Below are 17,999 nucleotides of genomic sequence, written 5' to 3'. Positions count from 1 at the left end.
CTGTTTGTGTAAACAATCTTGTTCAGTTTACAATATATATATGTATATATATATATATTTATTTACGTTTATGTTTGTTAATAATTCCTGTTTATTTAACTATATATTTGTTAATACTACTGTTTAAATTTCTGATATTTTCACGTATCTTTCCTCTGTTGCAAGGAGCACCTGTAACATAAATAATTTCCCCTCGGGGATCAATAAAGTATTTCTGATTCTGATTCTGATTCTGATTCTGATTAACAGGGCATGTGTAAGCTCTGGAAAGACAGTCCATACAGCCCAGGCAGTCTTCTTCCCATGGCCAGCAAAGCTTGATACAGTGTCACAGCCCGTCAATGCATGAAACACTGGAAGTGCACGTGCCTTCTCAGGCCCCAGCCCTGCTGCAATTTCATGGGCTGCAAGGTATCGAAAAGCCTTTCCAGGTCCAAATGCCAACCAAAGCTCGTCTTCTGGCTGGCGACCCTGAGCAACTGCCACAGCCAGCACCACAACATCAGGATCAACAGTTTGTATCGTTATTTTCTGATGGCCATTTCTTGCTGCATGGGCCACATGTAATAACATGCGACTATCAGCCTCCTCGTGTGTACATGTAGCAATTGAGGACAGATCTTGAAGTGGTGGCTTGCTGAGGACTTCTACACTATTTGTGACAACAAGCTATTTATTGTCCTGCACAAACTCCTCAAGCAGAGCATCTGAGAGTAAGGTGAACAACTCAGTCTTATTGCTGTCAACTCTGAGAAAGTTTTGCCAGTTCCTGGGAATGGGTGCAGAGCCTACCACATGTCTCTGCACGCCTTCCCTACGCTTTGCTCTTGTGGCAGCTTTCAAGGACTCAGACAAGTAGCGGTCCCACACCAGATCAAGCCTACATGTCCAGGCACATCCTGTCAATTCAGATGCAGCTATCTAACTACATCTTAATGTGCATATCAACTAGATGTGGGGCTAACATTAGATAGCATTTAGGAAACTAAACTACACTACCACTAAACTGTCACTGAGTAAATCATTATAAAGCAGAGTGTATTTAGCTGCCACTGAACCCCATGCTGAGTTTCACAGCAGTGGTGTCACCAGTGTGCCCTGGTTGTGCTGTGACGTCCACTCTATTCTAGGCAATTTTATTTCATAAAAATGTAAATGGACACTACACTACACACTCTACCCTAACCCTAACTGAGATATCCAAATCAGATAAATCTATGCAACTGTATTGCTAGTCTAATTCTCATAGGCTACCAGTCATGGCCGCCATCTTGAAAAATGTATTGTTATCACATATTTTGAGTCTTGAATTGCAGCTTCTGAGCAACTCTGAAGTTAATAATTTGTATCCAGAATCATAACAAATATATATGACATATTCATATATCAATACATGAATTGACTCAAAGATCTTCCAAATCAGACGAGTCTATGCAGCTGTATTGCATCTACCGTTTTTCGGTAGTTGGCCGCCATCTTGAAAAATGTACTATCCGAAAGATAGTTCCCAAGTGCTATGTATGGTAGATAGATTCAACATATATTCTCAATATCACATATCCATCGTTAATATGAAAATTGATCTAAAAAAAGTTGTTGAAAATTCATGATGGCTCCACATCTTATTTTTTTCTACATGTCTTTGGTTATAACTGTACCAAATGTGATGCTTCTATCACATAATATCTAGGGTTAATATGAAGTTTGATCTAAAAATAGTTGTCAATGGCGGCCATGTTGAAAATTGGCCGCCATATTGAAAATTCATGATTCATGATAGCTTTTCTACATGTCTTTGGCTATAACTGTACCAAATTTGATGATTCTATCACATAATATTCATAGTTAATATGGAATTTGATCTAAAAACAGTTGTGGCCGGCATCCATTTTGGAAAATGGCTGCCATGGCCGCTATATTGAAAATCCATGATGGCTCCACATCTAATTCTTTTATATATGTCTTTGGCTATAACTGTACCAAATTTGACGCTTTTATCACAAAATGCACAATTGTTATGGAATGTCTAGTTAGTTTATTTTTGGTAGACAATGGAGGAGAAACTGGTGGAAGCGGTTGCTGGATACCCAGAGCTATACAACCCGACGATAGACAGCAGTCATCCTAAAATATACCTGGAAACAGCCATCATGGAGGTGAAGCTCCTGGACCAACTGGTGGTACTCCCCGTGATCCACCCTCTTTTTTAGGGTCTCATATACCCACACAAATCTCTGTTTATCTGTGCTCAACAAACTATTTACTGACAGCCTCTCACCCTCAACCAGAGCTACAGCAAGTACCCTCTGCCTTCAATTTTTTTTTTAAAAGGCAGTGCGGCGCATCTCGTGTTTTGCTACCTGGGATACGCTTTCTGTGTGATCAGGGCCCTAAGGTGGAAGATGATGTTGTCTTTGTGTGTTGGAGGTTTTATCTCGGCTCAAACTGCAGTGAGCACCTGCTGCTCTTTACATTAACCTTTCTTAACAATAACTGAAATGCATCTGTGGCCCTGAGACTTTACCTGGTTCACTGAGTACCAAAAGCTGACATCAAATGTCTCGTCAGATTTGTGTTACTGTTTTCTTATTTTATGAACAGATAGTTCCTGATATAAATAATACATTTGCCAGTTTTAGACTGTGTAGCTGATTATGTTTTGTTTGCTTGTTAAATAGAATATTGATTCAGTTTAATTATTGGCTGATAAACTGTATTATCCTAAAGGTATAGTGACTCGTGATATTATTTCAGTAACTCAGGTAGAGCATCAAAACATTTTCAGTGATACCCAGCCCTAGTGAGAGCAGCTGCGTGAGCGAACTGCACACCTCACGGCCGGGTGATTCGAACAACGTGTTGGAGTCAGAGGTGTAGGCGGAGGGCCTTTCCAAAGCTATTCAGCCATCTGATGAGCAGTTCTCTTCTCACAGAGTTTACAGGCAGCCTTACTGTAAAACAAGACCAGATTTGTTTTCTCTGACACCTCATTTCATAAATCCTTCTGTCCTCGGCAGGAGGAGGCGCGGTGCGTCCGCCAGGAGCCATGTGCCTCCCTCACACTAACAACATGGACAACAAGTTACAGGGGGCGGGGCAGGGGGGAGGGGCTGCACTTCGACCACGGGCAGGAGGCGTTCCACTGGAGCCCTTCGTACACCAGGTGGGTAGGAATGGCTAAAATGAAGGTCAAAAAACACTTAATACGATAAAAGAATGGACTTAATGGATATTTAATTTCTTATGTTACCTCCTCTGTTTTTGTGTGTGTGTGTGTGTATGTGTGCGTGCAGGTGGGGGGTCACACCAGTATGATGCGTTATGATGACCACACGGTGTGTAAGCCTCTGATCAGCAGAGAGCAGCGCTTCTACGAGTCTCTGCCTCCAGAGATGAAGGAGTTCACTCCAGAGTATAAAGGTCAGTCACATCCCACTGATGTTCAGTATTAGACACAGATGAGAGCTGGGTTTCTTGGTGAACTTCATATATCAGCCCTTTACATCGAAGTACTCCCACGGCCCTGTTATCAGATGGACTTAAGTACCCTCTTATCAAATTTCTTCTTCTTTGCTCTGTAGTATTTTGCTGTAGAGAAAACCGTAAATGCACTGAAACAACAGCTGTGTTTTACTCCATACGAGACATATTCATCCTGGAGTTGTGTCCTGTTGTTGTGTTTAGGCTTTGTCTTTTTTCAGCTGATTTGGTAAATTTTGCATTCATACTTCTGCCACTCAGAGGGGCAAAAGCTTTAACATTTTAATCCTCTGTCCATTACTTTCAGTTGTCCATTTGGACTTTTCTGCTCACTTATTAACTAGTTTGTACTCTCTGCTAACACCTGACTCGGGTCGGTGGGAAACCGTCTGTCATAGCTGGAATGTCATAGCTGCAGTTTGTATGACAGTTAATATACAAAACTTAATGTTGCCAAAACTTGTAGCCACTCTGATCCGTGAACACACATTTTCAGAGGTTCAACTACTGTCTTGTCGTGGCCACTTCACCACAGCCACAACACAAGATTACAGATGAGTTTACAGTAGATACGTCCATCTAATCTCACACCAGATCCGCACACGGTGCGTAGACTGGGTTCACACAAATCAGGTGTTGCAGGGATTAGCCACAGGGTTGTGCAGCAGTGTGGGAGTGTCACTTAAATAGCCCATTTGTATGGGAGTGGAGGGTGGAGACCAACTATAGAAAGCTAACCTCCCCATCTCAGCGACTACGTATTTTTCTTTGGTAAGTTTTTTTTATGTTGCCCTAAAACGGGAAGGCAACCTGTGGCTCTGGAGCCACATGCAGCTCTTTAAACCCTCTCCATTAGCTTCCTGACACAAAATTATCTGGAAATGAATAACAGTTAGTTTGAATGTCAGTAGGGGTAGCCAGCCTGTAGTCTCTCTAGCAAATTTAGCTATGGATTCCAAATCCACACATAAACAAAGTAAGTCATGACATTAGAAGCATAGTACACGCAATCTGTGAATACATACTTTGTTATTTCTTTTAATCACTTTAATATTTAACAATAGAAAGATACTGTCTTACCTGTTCCAGTGGACTGCAGGCATCCTCTGGTTTGCCGGTTATATGATTGGCCACTGCTGTGTAATGTGGGGTTGTAGTTCTCCAAAAATGGGTTCTGTTTCAACTTTTCGGCCCTGGATGCTACTTTTTTTAAGCATCACCAGCGGCCTCACAGCCACAGCCTTGAATCCAGGCCTTAGATCTCACATTAAAATACTTGAGAGGACTGGCATTTTTGCTGCAACACCTGATTTGGAGTGAATGCAGATAATACACAAAAATGCCCGCTACCAAGCGTACAACAATTTATGTTATAGACAGAAAAGAAAGACCAATTCAAAGAGCCACAGACATGTTTAAAAGTTATTTTTATTTGCCATGTTGTTCATTGTAGGAAATGAAATGCTTTTAATAGAAGTGAAAAATTGGTGCACACCATCTTGCTTTCTGCTAAACTGGTTTTGACGGAAATATTGTATGAAATATTAAAAAGGCCAGCAGTATGACAGACAGCGTGTGGGAGATTTATTCAACTTTTGTTGTGCAGAGATACCTTTTCTGTGTTTTCATGAGAATAGGTGTCGATACGTTATAATTTAATTTTTGATTATTAATCAGGTTTTTGTGACGCCACAGACTTGTAGCTTTCAGAGGAGCTCAGGTCTCTTTTAGGGACTCCGGCTGCCCCATATATCAAACGCTGCTCCGAATTATCTTTACTCCTCTGGGGTCGGTGGCGGATGCAGAAGCGACAGATGTAAGGAAGTACGGATGTTTACTGGCAGTGAAGTGGTTTAGCTGCTCTGCTCTTCATCACCGGGCACATAATGTAGCTGTTTCCACTTGCTTTTGCTGCAGTAACAGACATAAACACACTCTGACAGCCAGGGCTCACGCACACACACACACACACACACACACCCCTCATCCTCTCCTACATGCATGTGACCTATTTATCATTTTAGCAAACTATGTAAGAGAGGAGACAATGACGAATGAAAGTAGGTTGGGAGATGAAGAGAGATTTTGATGGTGGGTGGAGCAGGTGTAACTAATGACATTAATGATGGCTCTGTTCCATTTAGGTGTGCGTCGAAGTCACGACAGAGAGCCAACACATACACAGAGACTGACGCTGAAACACTGAGATGGAAAGCAGTCCTTATTATGTTACATTTGTTTCATCCATCTTTGATGTAAAAACGTCTGCCATGAGGAAGGTTTGGAGGGAAAGCGCGACAAATCATGATCTGTGTCCCACTTCATCAATTTTTTGAGTATGTAGTGGGGTTATGTGAGCTGTTGATGGACAGTGTTTTCCCTTAATGCATTGTACAATCATTGAGGAGTTATTCACAGCTGCAAAAACATTAATTGCAAAGGGTGGTGAGAAAGCTTTGGAAAGATCTTGGACGACAAAAAAATAAGGATTAAATCTTCTGTCCTACCACATAGCACCCACATAGGTGTTTTCAGTTATTGTTCTTGATTGGTCCTTTTGTGAGGACTGTGTGGGTGTATGCACTGAAGACTGCATGATTAAATGTGTTTTCATCCACCTATTTTCACGCACATCTTCAATTTGTGCATCACTGAGTGGAGATGCTGGAAATTAAAAAAAACAAAAAAACAAAAAAAAAAAAACAGTCCAAATATCGCAAAAAGAAAAGTTTTCATCCCCAGCTGAGTTGACTCTGGGAGAGTCGACCACCCTAAGGAACCAAAACGGTCAACTCATGGGGCGGGGCTTTCCATCAGTACAATTATTTTGCACGTTATGTTTCACTTCCACCTGTCAGAGCCAGCGAACAGGGAAAAGGTTCTTCTAACAAATGTTAACACATTCTTGGCAGTTCAATAATGTAGTCAGGCCGAAGGCTCACGTTATCTATTAATGTTAACAAGCAGAGGTTTGTGGGATTGATGAGCAGAGTCGAAGGTGAGCAGGTACACTCAAGCTGCAGGCGAGTGGCTGAGGAGTGGACTGATTTGCATATTCAGAGATCTGCACATACGTAATGAGGCAAAGGTGTAGAGTTACATCTGAGCCATCTGAAGGCATGAAGGGGTGTTTTTCTATGGAAGTACTCATAAATATGTAATCTTGATTAACAAAGAGAAGTGTTAAGGGGTCTAATCTATGCCTGGAAAGAAGATTAAATTACTATTTTTTGACATTTCATTGACTAAAAGCCGAAATACATTGGGCATGGACGCGACAGAGTGGGGTTTCTTTACCTGCTACTTGACTGACTCAGTCTTTGTAGCGCGTGGTTGTTGCCAGCTTCACTGTGTGTCCATTGAGTTTTGAGAACTGATAATGCAGTTGGTTATGGAGTGTTTGGAAGTGTAAGCTTTATTAACATCAACTGTATTACCTATTAAATGGCTTGTTTTAACAACAGGATGCATTGATATAATGGATTTTAATGTGACAAAAATAAATATTGTGCATCACATTGACTCTGGTACAATAAGGTGTTAATTTCAATCCTTTTTAAACAGATTGTACTCATTTTTTACACAGTTTTGTGTAGTTTTCACCAGTTTGAGGGCGCAGAAGAAAAAAAAGACTAGCCACCCAAAAATAGACAAGAGTCTTCTGTGCTCAGCATAGCAGCTCCGACGCTCTCTGCTGCGACAGACACGTTGCAGTCATACTTGCCAACTCTCCCGATTCACGCGGGAGACTCCCGATTTTTAACCCTATCTCCCGCGATGGTCCCGGTCAGTAATTTCTCCCGCAAATCTCCCGATTTTACAGTGAAGGAAACAAGTAATATTGTGGGGGATATTTGTCGCAGTATCTGGCAACCCTGGCCTGCCTGCGCGTATGAGGCAAGCCGGTGATGTGACTCAGTCACTTGCCGGAGGCAGTGATACGCCAAGTAGCGTTGATACTGGCGGAAAAGAAGAAGAAGAAGAAGTCACTCGCTGGTTTCTGTCTTCCGCTCAGTTCAGCGCCCAGACAGAGATGGATAGAGAAAGAGAGACGCCTGACACTCCTCCGAGGGTGGCACAGTCAGTGGCACACACTTTTTAATTTGATGTGCAATAAATACTGCATACTAAATGCATTGCAGTGTAACCGCCTTATTATTTAGCCTTCTGGTACTCATTTCAACAATTTAAACTGCTCATTTTTTCATTGTCCTCAATGAAGTATCTTGCCCAAGGATACTTAGACATGCAGACTGGAGGAGCCGGGGATTGTACCGCCGATCTTCCAATTAGTGGACAACCTGCTCTATCTCTGAGCCACAGTCACACCGGAATCTGGGGCTGATTTACTCCAGATTCACCCCTCCCATCAATATCCGGGGAGAAATCTGGTCTTGGACTGTGGTTGGTACTGGTAATGTGAGAGGTTTATAGATCCAGTCTCAAACTGCTCACAAACTCACTGGAGCCGCCCAAGTGATTTTAAACTTGAGATATTTAGGATTTAAAATCTGGATGATTACAGTTATGATCATGCCAATACGGAGCAGCTGATGGTGTTGCCAAGCAGTGGTGAACATTTAGCCCTTAAAGTTAAACTAGCATATGACTGTCAACAGATGTGAAAACAGACGGTTAAGATCTCACCTCCAGTTATTGCTGAAGAATTGACAACATGTTTACCGCGTCTCCCCAACTATCTTCTCATACAGACTTGTTTTGCTTCCTGCCTTTGTTTTTTTCTTACTGCAAAACATTTTTACATAACAGCAAGTTATCACACAACTTCAGTCTTTGTCTTGTTTACATCTGCTTACCCATGAGATCCCATGAGATGGTGCATTCAAGTTCCCTCTTGCACAGTAATCTTAATATTATCCCGTTTAGTGTGATGCACCATTATTTTCAAATCTTGTGCTTATGTTTCTCATTTGCTTGATGCAACATGATTCCAAAACTGGTCTAGATTTTAAAACCCCTGTAGACTGAGCTCGGCTTCAATGAATCACTTATGATCTTAACTGCCCTTTAAAAAACATCCACTGGGCGACTTAACATGAGACCTGGTGGATACATTCCCAGTACAATGACCTGCAGCTACCAGTTTGTCTGTATTCCCACCGGTCCACCCCGCTGGCATTGTGGGTCCCAGTGCCATGACAACAGTGGTCCATAAGGAGTCTATATTTAGCCCTGGATCTCTGCCCACTACCATTGTCCTGCTGATTAAATAACAGCAGACAGACAGACAGCTGCCCAGGGACGACTTTCTGAATCTGTCAAGGTTGTTTTATCCACAAAGTGTTCAACATCATCAGATCAAATTTCTCCTTGTGTTCGGGGTGTGGAGGTGGTGAAGAAGTCCAGTTTCCTGTGGACAGAGGGCACGCTTCAGTTTGGACGTGATCTTCAGATTTTGTTTCCCACGACTGAGCAAACTGACAGCAAAATTAAATTTGGACAAACAGGGAGGATGTTCAGCGTCTCACTTAGCGGGGATGAGATGCTCTACTGGAGCTAAAAATAACAGCTTAATGTTTAAATAATACATCGTCAGACGTTTTCTATCTGGGTATTTAATCTATAAAGTTTCTCCATTGAATTTTCAGAACATTTACTGAATCTTGTTGTACAGACAGATGACAGATGACATGACAACCCAACATTAAGTGTGTTAGTAAGGTGTTCTTCCTCCAGAACAGCTTCAGTGCTCCTTGTCATAGATTCTCTGTTGAGCATCAACATCACATTCTCCCATAAGGCCCCATGATCACTCTGAGACATGTTGCTAAAGGCGTGGCCACTTTAAAAAAAAGCCCTGGCTGCGTGTGCAAGTGGGCAATCAAATATAATTAACAGAAGAAAACAAGGATTCAAGCAGACATGGAGCTGTTGTTGTTGTTGTCAGATCAGGAGAGAAAACAGCCCATAGAAAGTGGAAGTTTTAGGTTCACAACAAAAAAGGAAACCGTATGGTTTTTCTTTCTCTCTCAAGGACATTAGCTTACATGAAACGATCACGGCATCAAATATAAATTCCCCCTTCCCTCACACATACTCCATAGCTCTGTCACAGTCCAACAGCTAGCTAGCTTTGTATTTAAACAATGGGGAGATCTTCATTGTAAAGAAATACCCCTAATATCAACCTTTTGTCTGCATTTGCTATTCTCCCACTGTTCCTACCTCATCTAAAGGCTTAAGACACTAACAAGCACCCTGCAAAGTTGAGAATATTTTAACTTTTATTCATGTCTTAAAACCGTGAAACGTGGCACAAGAGAAGAGCGCACGCCAAGCATGCCGTACAATAGGCAACAGTGGTTTCAATGGTGACGTGTTTCTTGCAGGATTGGAAATTAGCACCAGCCACCAGCCAAATGCTTGTACAATTTGCAAGTGGCTGCTAGATCTTGGAACCCACTAGCCACAGTGGCAGGTGGACAAAAAAGTTCATTTCCAACCCTGGTTTCTAGCAACGTGTCTCCGTGTGATCGTGACCTAAGTGTGGTTGACTGTGAAGGCCCTAGCATATAATCCACATCATTTTCATACTCGTCAGCCATCCAGTGAGCCTGTTGGATGGAGGTCTTTTCATAGCAGAGACACCACTCCAATCAGACCTTTAATTTGTCACGTACCTATAAATAGCTATAGTGATATACAAAAGTACATCGTGTATACTGTGATGCCAAGTTTGAGCCATATTACCCACCGTGACTGAGAACACTTAAAGTCACAGTCATTAAAAACACCAGTGACTGAACTGTTTTATTCGGTCTTGATTTGAGCAACTGCACTGTGAGTGACACTTTCACATCATGCACACTTTTTAATATAAAGATGGTGATAACTGCAGCTGTGAAGTCACAATGTGCAACATTGAAAAGAATCAAAAACAGTTTTATTGCCAAGTAGGTTTGTACATACAAGGAATTTGTCTGGGTGTTTTGGTGCTTAACGATGAATACAAAGTCAAGAAATCTAATAATTAATAGAACAATTTACAATAGAAGAAATTGTTTTGTGCCAAAATGTGCAAAAATATTGACTAGGGGATGTGCAACAGCTCACAGCATGAAGTATAAAGTACAGGAATATGTGCATGTGTGGAAGAAATATATCATTCTTTCTTTAGCAAATTAAAAGCAAACACAACTTTACTGCATTCAAAGCACTCAGTTGTTTTGCCGCTACAGCCTGACCTGGTCTATGGTGGCTCATGTTACAATGTCAGCACACTTTAGATGGACATTGCCGTATACGTTACTGAGTCACTTTGCTGACTTTATGACTCTCCTCTACTTGTGTTACTGTTTCAGTATTTTTAACATCATTCTGTATTGTCAATTTGACCACAATGGCCTCAGTACACATTACACTGTGTCACTTTAGGGTCAGGGCTGCCTTTAAACAAATATTGTTTCCATGTTAAGTTGCTTGCATGCTAAAGGTTTTCTCAGTGGATGTGGACCTGACATTGGCTGGATATATAAACCAACATGCATGTCTGATGTTTACTGTGGAGCCAATAAAGGTTTTTACAGCATCAAGTGATAGAGCGTGTGCACTCGGGTATTATTAGACATGTTGACACACAGACCTAAGACCTGTGTCAACACACCAGGCCTTACCACATCTGATTAGACTGGATATAATTTAGACTTGACCTGACTTGTCTCAGGTCTTTGTAAGTAAGAAATGACCCTTGAAGACCTTTAAACATTCAGTCTTAGTTTGTTTGTTGTCTTCCTTAATGAGTCACGTTGCAGTTGCAGTTGCAGTTGCAGTTGCAGTAACTGTCACTTTTCTAAGCAATGCTGTTTTGAGACAGACATTTTGTAAGATATTTAACGTCATTAAGAAGATGGATTATACTTCTCTGTCTTGATATTGTAATAAATGTCATTTCTAAACATCCTGTCTGTCTGTGCTCTGTCCCGTCAGGTGTAGTGCTGGTTTGTTTTGAAGGCGACTCTGATGGCTACATCAACCTGGTGGCCTACCCCTATGTGGAGAGCAACATGGAGGGAGGGACGGCAGAGCACGAGGAGCGAGACCCTCCAGAGAGGGAGCAGCCAAGGAGGAAACACTCCCGGCGCAGCCTCCATCGATCCTCCTCCTCTTCTGAACACAAGGATGAGCGGGCCGACAGGAGGGAGACGCACGACTCCGACACTTCGGATAAGTAAGTAGGGATGTGACGAATAGTTGGAGTCATTGTTAAAATACGGTAAACATTTCATATCACTCCAGAACGTTGGAAAGTTCTTCACCAACAGTCATTTCTGCTGTATTAACGATCTTCTCTCTCCTCCTCCCTGCAGTCTTGGAGAGCTGAAGAGTCCCAGGCTCGACCCAAAGATCCACTCGGACGTTCCGTTCCAGATGTTGGACTGGAACAGTGGGTTGAGTTCAGAGAAGATCAGCCACAACCCCTGGAGCCTCCGCTGCCACAAACAGCAGCTCAGCCGCATGAGGTCTGAATCCAAGGACCGCAAACTCTTCAGTATCCTTTCTCAACTAATCAAGTCCACTGACTCTCAACAGGCTCTTTTCATTTGACAAAGAAACTGAAATCAAGGTCCGTTCACTGGCTTTTTCCACAGCTTTGCAACCCCTGAAACTCTGGGAAAAAACTAGTAATGGACAGTAAGATAAGATTTTTTCACAAACTACTTTTTCTGAGGTCAAGAATAAACTTGATATGGTAAATGATGATAAATAGTGCAATAATGTACAGTGCAGGTGGTGAATTAACACTTTCTTCTATAACAGTAGTCCACAACCCGATGGGTGACGTCACAGTGGCTACATCCATTATTTTTATGCAGTCTATGGTACAGTCAGAGGCACTGAATGTTAATCCCAGTGAGACTGTGAGAAGGACGGCGGGAGGCGTCCGAGGTTATCGGGTCGAGGGTCGTGTTTTGATCTTGATCTTCAAAGAGAGCAGACTGCAGCTGTCTGGAAAACACAGCAACACATACACACACTCTGTCCTCAACAAGGTCCATCTGTGTCAGGTCAGAGCAGATTCAACAGGCAGAGAAGGTTCCCTGTGCAGATACATGGTGCATTCAGATCATTGAAATCTGCAGCGTCCAGTGATCACCGCTGAGAGCTGAGAGCTGAGAGCTGAGAGCTAAGAATTAAGAAGTTATGTTTTCGGTGTGTTTTAGCATATTTTCAAACAAGAATTTCCCTTTAACTGTAGGGACAGTATCAGAAAATAGAAAAAATTACAAGGAAGAAACAAAAGGTCGAGGTGTAATTGAAATCTAATAATCAAATGTCTATTAATGTATTCAGAGTGATCATCAGGAATACTCTGTCTCACTGATAACCATATGTCCATATTAACATGCAGCTAAGGGAAGGAGAGGCTTTACAGTGAGTGTGTTTGATGGAGAAATAATAGAATAACATTGCTAGAGTGTTTTTTTCCCTCCGATAATTCCATGAATGGACCAAAACATAAAATCTTACACAGTGGGTGATGCTTTTATGTACCTCCTCTGCATAGAGAATGTTTATAGGAGCATTTATATTCTGCAGTCATGGTTTTATTCCTAATTTTCACCCTTTTGTATTTGATGATCTTTTCACGTGTAGTGTTGATCAGTTCAGTTTAATGTACATTTATTTCAACAACACTTTCTTTTTTAACAGAGATCGAGTTCTCACTGACGAATTAATTTCAGTCCCTTTCATTTCGTCTGTTTTTCTATCCATATTATGACAAGAGTGTGGAGTTTCTACACTGGCTGCAGATGTTAATGTGAAACATTTGTAGGAAGTGTTGAATTTTTTGACAATATCAAAACATTGATTGGAAAAAATGGCAAAGAAAGGAAATGTAATTAATTATCAGACTATCAGACAAATCAGTCGTAGCACTTCTGCAACTTGGCATCTGCTCATTTGCAGTTTTTGCTTTGGAAATTGTTGCTTTGATTTGCTCGACAAACAGAAAGTTGCTCCTTGACTGCATCGTTTGAACCAGAGTTTCTGTTGTTGGAGAACGTTGTTCACAAATTCTTTTACCCCTGCATCCTGGACCTGAAGATGGGCACCAGGCAGCATGGAGACGACGCCTCCGAGGAGAAGGCGGCCAGGCAGATGAGGAAATGTGAACAGAGCACTTCAGCGACGCTGGGAGTCAGAGTGTGTGGCATGCAGGTACAACAGCCACCGCATCATCGTAAACATCCCAGCTTCCATCTTGGGCAAAACATAATTGCCTGAGGATGTAGAGGAAATAACGCAGGCTCGTTTATCTTTAGAACATCTTCCAATTTGTTGATGTTACAGTTCATTCTGCTGGGGTAAAGTGGGCAGAGTAAACATAATATTTGTGTGTGTGCCCATAGAGCCATAAAAATATGGTCTGTGCTTTTGTAATTATTTTCTGTTTTGTCTCTGGGGTGGAGGATCAGATGACGTAGTGATACTTTAACATTATTCTACTTATAATACTGCTGTTACCTCCAGTACTGTACAACCTCCAATTCTGCAAGTATTACTCCCACTACTTCTACTATAAGCACTACAAAGACTATGAAGAGCACTACAAATAATACATCAGTTAATTTCCTGTAACTCCTTAGCCTGTTGGATAAGTAAAGTACAAGTACCTCAGAATTATACTTTAGTACAGTACTTGTGTAAATGTCCCACTGATTGTCTGCACTGATATTTAGGCCCCAGGATTCTTGACATAATTTGACAGATGTATGATTCGAACTAATAATCCAACAGCTGTCAAAACCATGTCAGGAAATCAACATTTGATTTACTCACTAACTGGATTTTATTCTGAAAATTTGACTGCATGTGCAGCGTGTGATGTATTACAGTATTTGTGTTGCAGTGAGATGTTTGTGCCGTCTGTCTCTGCAGGTGTACCAGCTGAACACCAGTCACTACCTCTGCAGGAACAAGTACTACGGCCGCGGCCTGTCGATCGAAGGCTTCCGCCAGGCCCTCTACCAGTACTTGCACAATGGAAAGGGTCTGAGGCAGGACCTCTTTGAGCCAATCCTGAATAAGCTTCGCAGCCTGAAGGCGGTGCTGGAGAGGCAGGCGTCCTATCGCTTCTACTCGTCTTCGCTGCTCATCATCTATGAGGGAAAGGTGAGCGGGGCCCTGAGAACGCTCTTTGTGTTTTAGTGTCAAAATAAATCTGCTCTGTCACGATGTGTTCATCAGCTGAACAAAGTGTGGAACTTATTTATTCCTCAGTGAAGTCAGTCAGAACTTGTCATGTTTTGTGTTTATAGCTCAAAATTGTCACTAAAAAAGCGAGATGTGAAGTCCAGATGAGGTCTGTTTACACTCCACAAAAGTAAATGCAGCCAAGTCTGGATTACCAGCCAGACCGAGAGGCCCAGACCCTCAAGGGCCCCAAAGACCATGATGAGATAGGCAGCCAGTACTTTGTTGTAATGCAGTTATTTGCAAATACTGAAACAGGATGGCATACTTCTTGCATATTTACCTTTTCTTGTAGAGGGGCCCTGAATCAAAACTTTGTTCTAACACTTTGAATATTACAGTGACCTTGCTTTCAATCAGACTAACTTGGGGCCCACCAATAATTTGTAGCTAGGGTTCCCCCTACTGAGTTAATGCTGCACCACACTGAGATGTTGGATACCCTGTTCATGAAGACACTGCATCCAACAAGTCTGTGATCCCTCACTGGCTTCCCACCCACAAAAACGTACAGTTGTGTGTGTTGGAAATAAACTCATGAAATAAACCCTCTGTGTTTGATTCTGTCTGTAGGAACCTGAGGTCCTCAGCTCCGGGCAGCATGCGTCCTCACACCTGAAGACTCCTGCGGCCCCTCCAGAGCCGCACTGTGGCCCCGGCCTCCACGCACCTCCCGCCCCAGACACTCCCTGTGAAACGGACATGAGCCAGAACCCAGACCCGGGGTTACTGTCCTCTCAGGGACCTGGACTGATGACTACTCCCTCCCCCTCCCCGCGTCCTCCCCCACAGGTCCCGCCCTCCAACTCAGACTGCCACTCCTTCCTCCCCCCTCACCCCTTGCTTCACCCGCATCCAGACTCCTCCCCTGCTCCCAGCTTAAATTCCTTCTCCCCTCCTCCTGCTCCCCAGCAGCCCCCCCTGGTGGATGTACGTATGATCGACTTCGCCCACTCCACCTTCAAGGGTTTCCGTGGCGACACAGCAGTGCACGACGGGCCGGACCGAGGCTACGTGTTTGGACTGGAGAGCCTGGTCCAGATCCTGGAGAGCCTGCGGGACGACAACCTGCCGTAGCTCCGAACACTCACACCCACACACACACACACACACACACAAACACACACATCTTGTTGTGAGTTAGTTCAGGTCGTACAGTCAGTGCAGGTCGTGCCGCGGTGTTCTCAAGAACTGAGACGGTTTGGCTGTAAATATGAAACAAGGTTCTTCAGGACGTCACCATGGCAACATGGGCATTCTACAGTCAAGTAGTTACTATAGCAACCGCCAGGAGGTGGGACAGTGGAGCCAAAATGGCTGCAACTTCAAGCTGATATGGAGAACCTCTGAGGCTCTACACAACACGCACACAACTCACACACACACACACACACACATTTGTACTTCTATACTTGTGAGGACCTGCATTGATTTAATGCATTCCCAGCCCCTCACCCCAACCTGAGCCGTCACCACTAACCATCACAGTCCAACTGTAAAGTCCTCCTCCGCTCGAAAATATGTTTAGCTTAGTGTAACTTCAGCTGGATGTTTGACTCTTACTGAGCTGAATGATGTATGTGTTTTCACATTTGTCTGCTGAAGGAGGAAAGTTTCTCTGAGTTCTGTTTAAATCGCATTTGAAGACATGTTCATATGAGAATGAGAACAGCCCTCTGGTGTCAAACTCACATTCATCATTCTACACAGTGAAATTCAAACACAGGCTAAAAGTAACAATAAGCAGAACACGCTTATTAGTGGAGCGGGACTTTAACCAAAACACCAAGTCAGACTTTGAAGGATGTGAGGACTAGCCAAAAACGTTGTCACTCCCAAGGTCCGACAGGTCCACTGAAATTGGTCCTCACCAAGATAGACGAACAACAACAACACACACACACAATCAAACACTCATACACACATCCTGGGAACAGTTGTCTGTGGAGCTGTTTGACAGCACAGCGGGACAGAGCATCCTCTCTGAACAACCAATCAGCTGAATCCCAGGGGCCGCCCACTGAAGTTGGCCAACACACACTTCACCTCCCCTCCCTCCTCACTCCCCGACTCCCCCCTCCTGACCTCTACTCCTCGTCACTCCTCTTTCTCTACAGAAACCAAACCTGGACAGGTGAACAGACTCTTTCTCGCGTTACCTTGAAAACGCACTCAGAAACACATCCAAGCAACTGTTAAAGCAATAGATGGCGATGATAGACGGCAACTTTTTTCTTCAGCAGTGCAGAGGGCGGCATCGCCTACAGGGAGAACGGAGATTAAGTGCAACATAGAAGTAGGCTTTAAGGAGAGAATATAGATAATTTCTAAAAAAAAAAAAAAAAAAAAGCTGTGTGTCCGTTTTTGGGGCTTAATTCAAAAAACATTAGTAGTCTGTGTCCTGTAAAATCATCCTCTGGGTTATTGTGTAATATCGAAAGCATAAGTGTCACTTTCCCAAATCTGGTCTGCTGATATTTTTCTTTTTATCAACAAATCCCATCGAAAAAAGACTCAAACCAACAATTAATTGATTCTACTAACAAGCATTGTGTGTGCATCAAAAGTCGAATATACTTTCCTGTGTCACAGAGCTCCATTGCTCTACACGACAGTGAGTCTCACTGTACCCTGACATGTTCCTTCATCACCCTGAACACACACACTGTGGTTTATTTTGTCCCAATCCCACACACACCATCCTGCTGCCCCAAATATTCATCAGAGCACCAAATGTGGATTAATTTGCTCCCAACAAATGCACTATTTCGTCCTGTTTCAGTAACGTCTGTTAAAAAAGTGACCAGATGTTTTAGGAAATTACTGAGCCTTTTAAATGTGACGTTGAAAGTTATTTTTATGCATCAATTATCTTCTGAGGCTGTTTTGGAGCTTTAGAAGATAACAGTTGATGTTCTAATTTAATTTTTCTTTTAAAGCTTTGAAGACTTTTTGAACATGTTGTCTTTTAATGATCAAAAGCTCCAAAACAGCTTCTAATGACTGTTTCCTGTTGCTGAGTGAACTTTCACTCTACTTTTAAACAATTACAGACGAGAAATAATGGATCGTGCAATATGATCAGAAACAGCTACTTAATGGTCACGTGTGGTGGGATTGTTTTATCAGCTTTATATCTGTGAGCCAAAAAGATTTAAAGATTTACACCTTTAATGGGAGCAGATGAGGCTGAGAGCCACAGACAGGAAGTCAAAGTGTTGCGGACAAACACGTTGTTGGTTTGGGTCTTTTTTAATGGGATTTGATGACAATAAGAAAAATACAGAACAGTGCCAGCCTTT

At 42.6% G+C, this 17,999-nt stretch overlaps 1 protein-coding gene across 2 annotated transcripts in view; it reads left to right on the top strand.

Moving 5' to 3' along the window:
* The window catches only part of ip6k1 (inositol hexakisphosphate kinase 1), a 42,683-nt gene extending 24,733 nt beyond the window's left edge, over positions 1-17,950 (top strand). Inside the window, exons 4-10 of one of the 2 annotated variants that reach the window (XM_050039094.1) lie at positions 3,018-3,163; positions 3,294-3,420; positions 11,428-11,668; positions 11,808-11,989; positions 13,481-13,662; positions 14,383-14,616; positions 15,271-17,950. In XM_050039094.1, the coding sequence (XP_049895051.1) occupies positions 3,047-3,163; positions 3,294-3,420; positions 11,428-11,668; positions 11,808-11,989; positions 13,481-13,662; positions 14,383-14,616; positions 15,271-15,774 (1,587 nt within the window). In that variant the 5' untranslated portion in view covers positions 3,018-3,046 and the 3' untranslated portion in view covers positions 15,775-17,950. The remainder of the gene's footprint in view (positions 1-3,017; positions 3,164-3,293; positions 3,421-11,427; positions 11,669-11,807; positions 11,990-13,480; positions 13,663-14,382; positions 14,617-15,270) is intronic. The other variant, XM_050039095.1, reaches the window with a different exon arrangement.
* Positions 17,951-17,999: the final 49 nt, after the last annotated feature.

Source organism: Epinephelus moara, chromosome 24 (assembly GCF_006386435.1).
Source record: "Epinephelus moara isolate mb chromosome 24, YSFRI_EMoa_1.0, whole genome shotgun sequence".
NCBI classification, from domain to species: domain Eukaryota; kingdom Metazoa; phylum Chordata; class Actinopteri; order Perciformes; family Serranidae; genus Epinephelus; species Epinephelus moara.
Note: the sequence above shows the minus strand (reverse complement) of the source record. Positions and strands in the feature narration are given on the sequence as shown.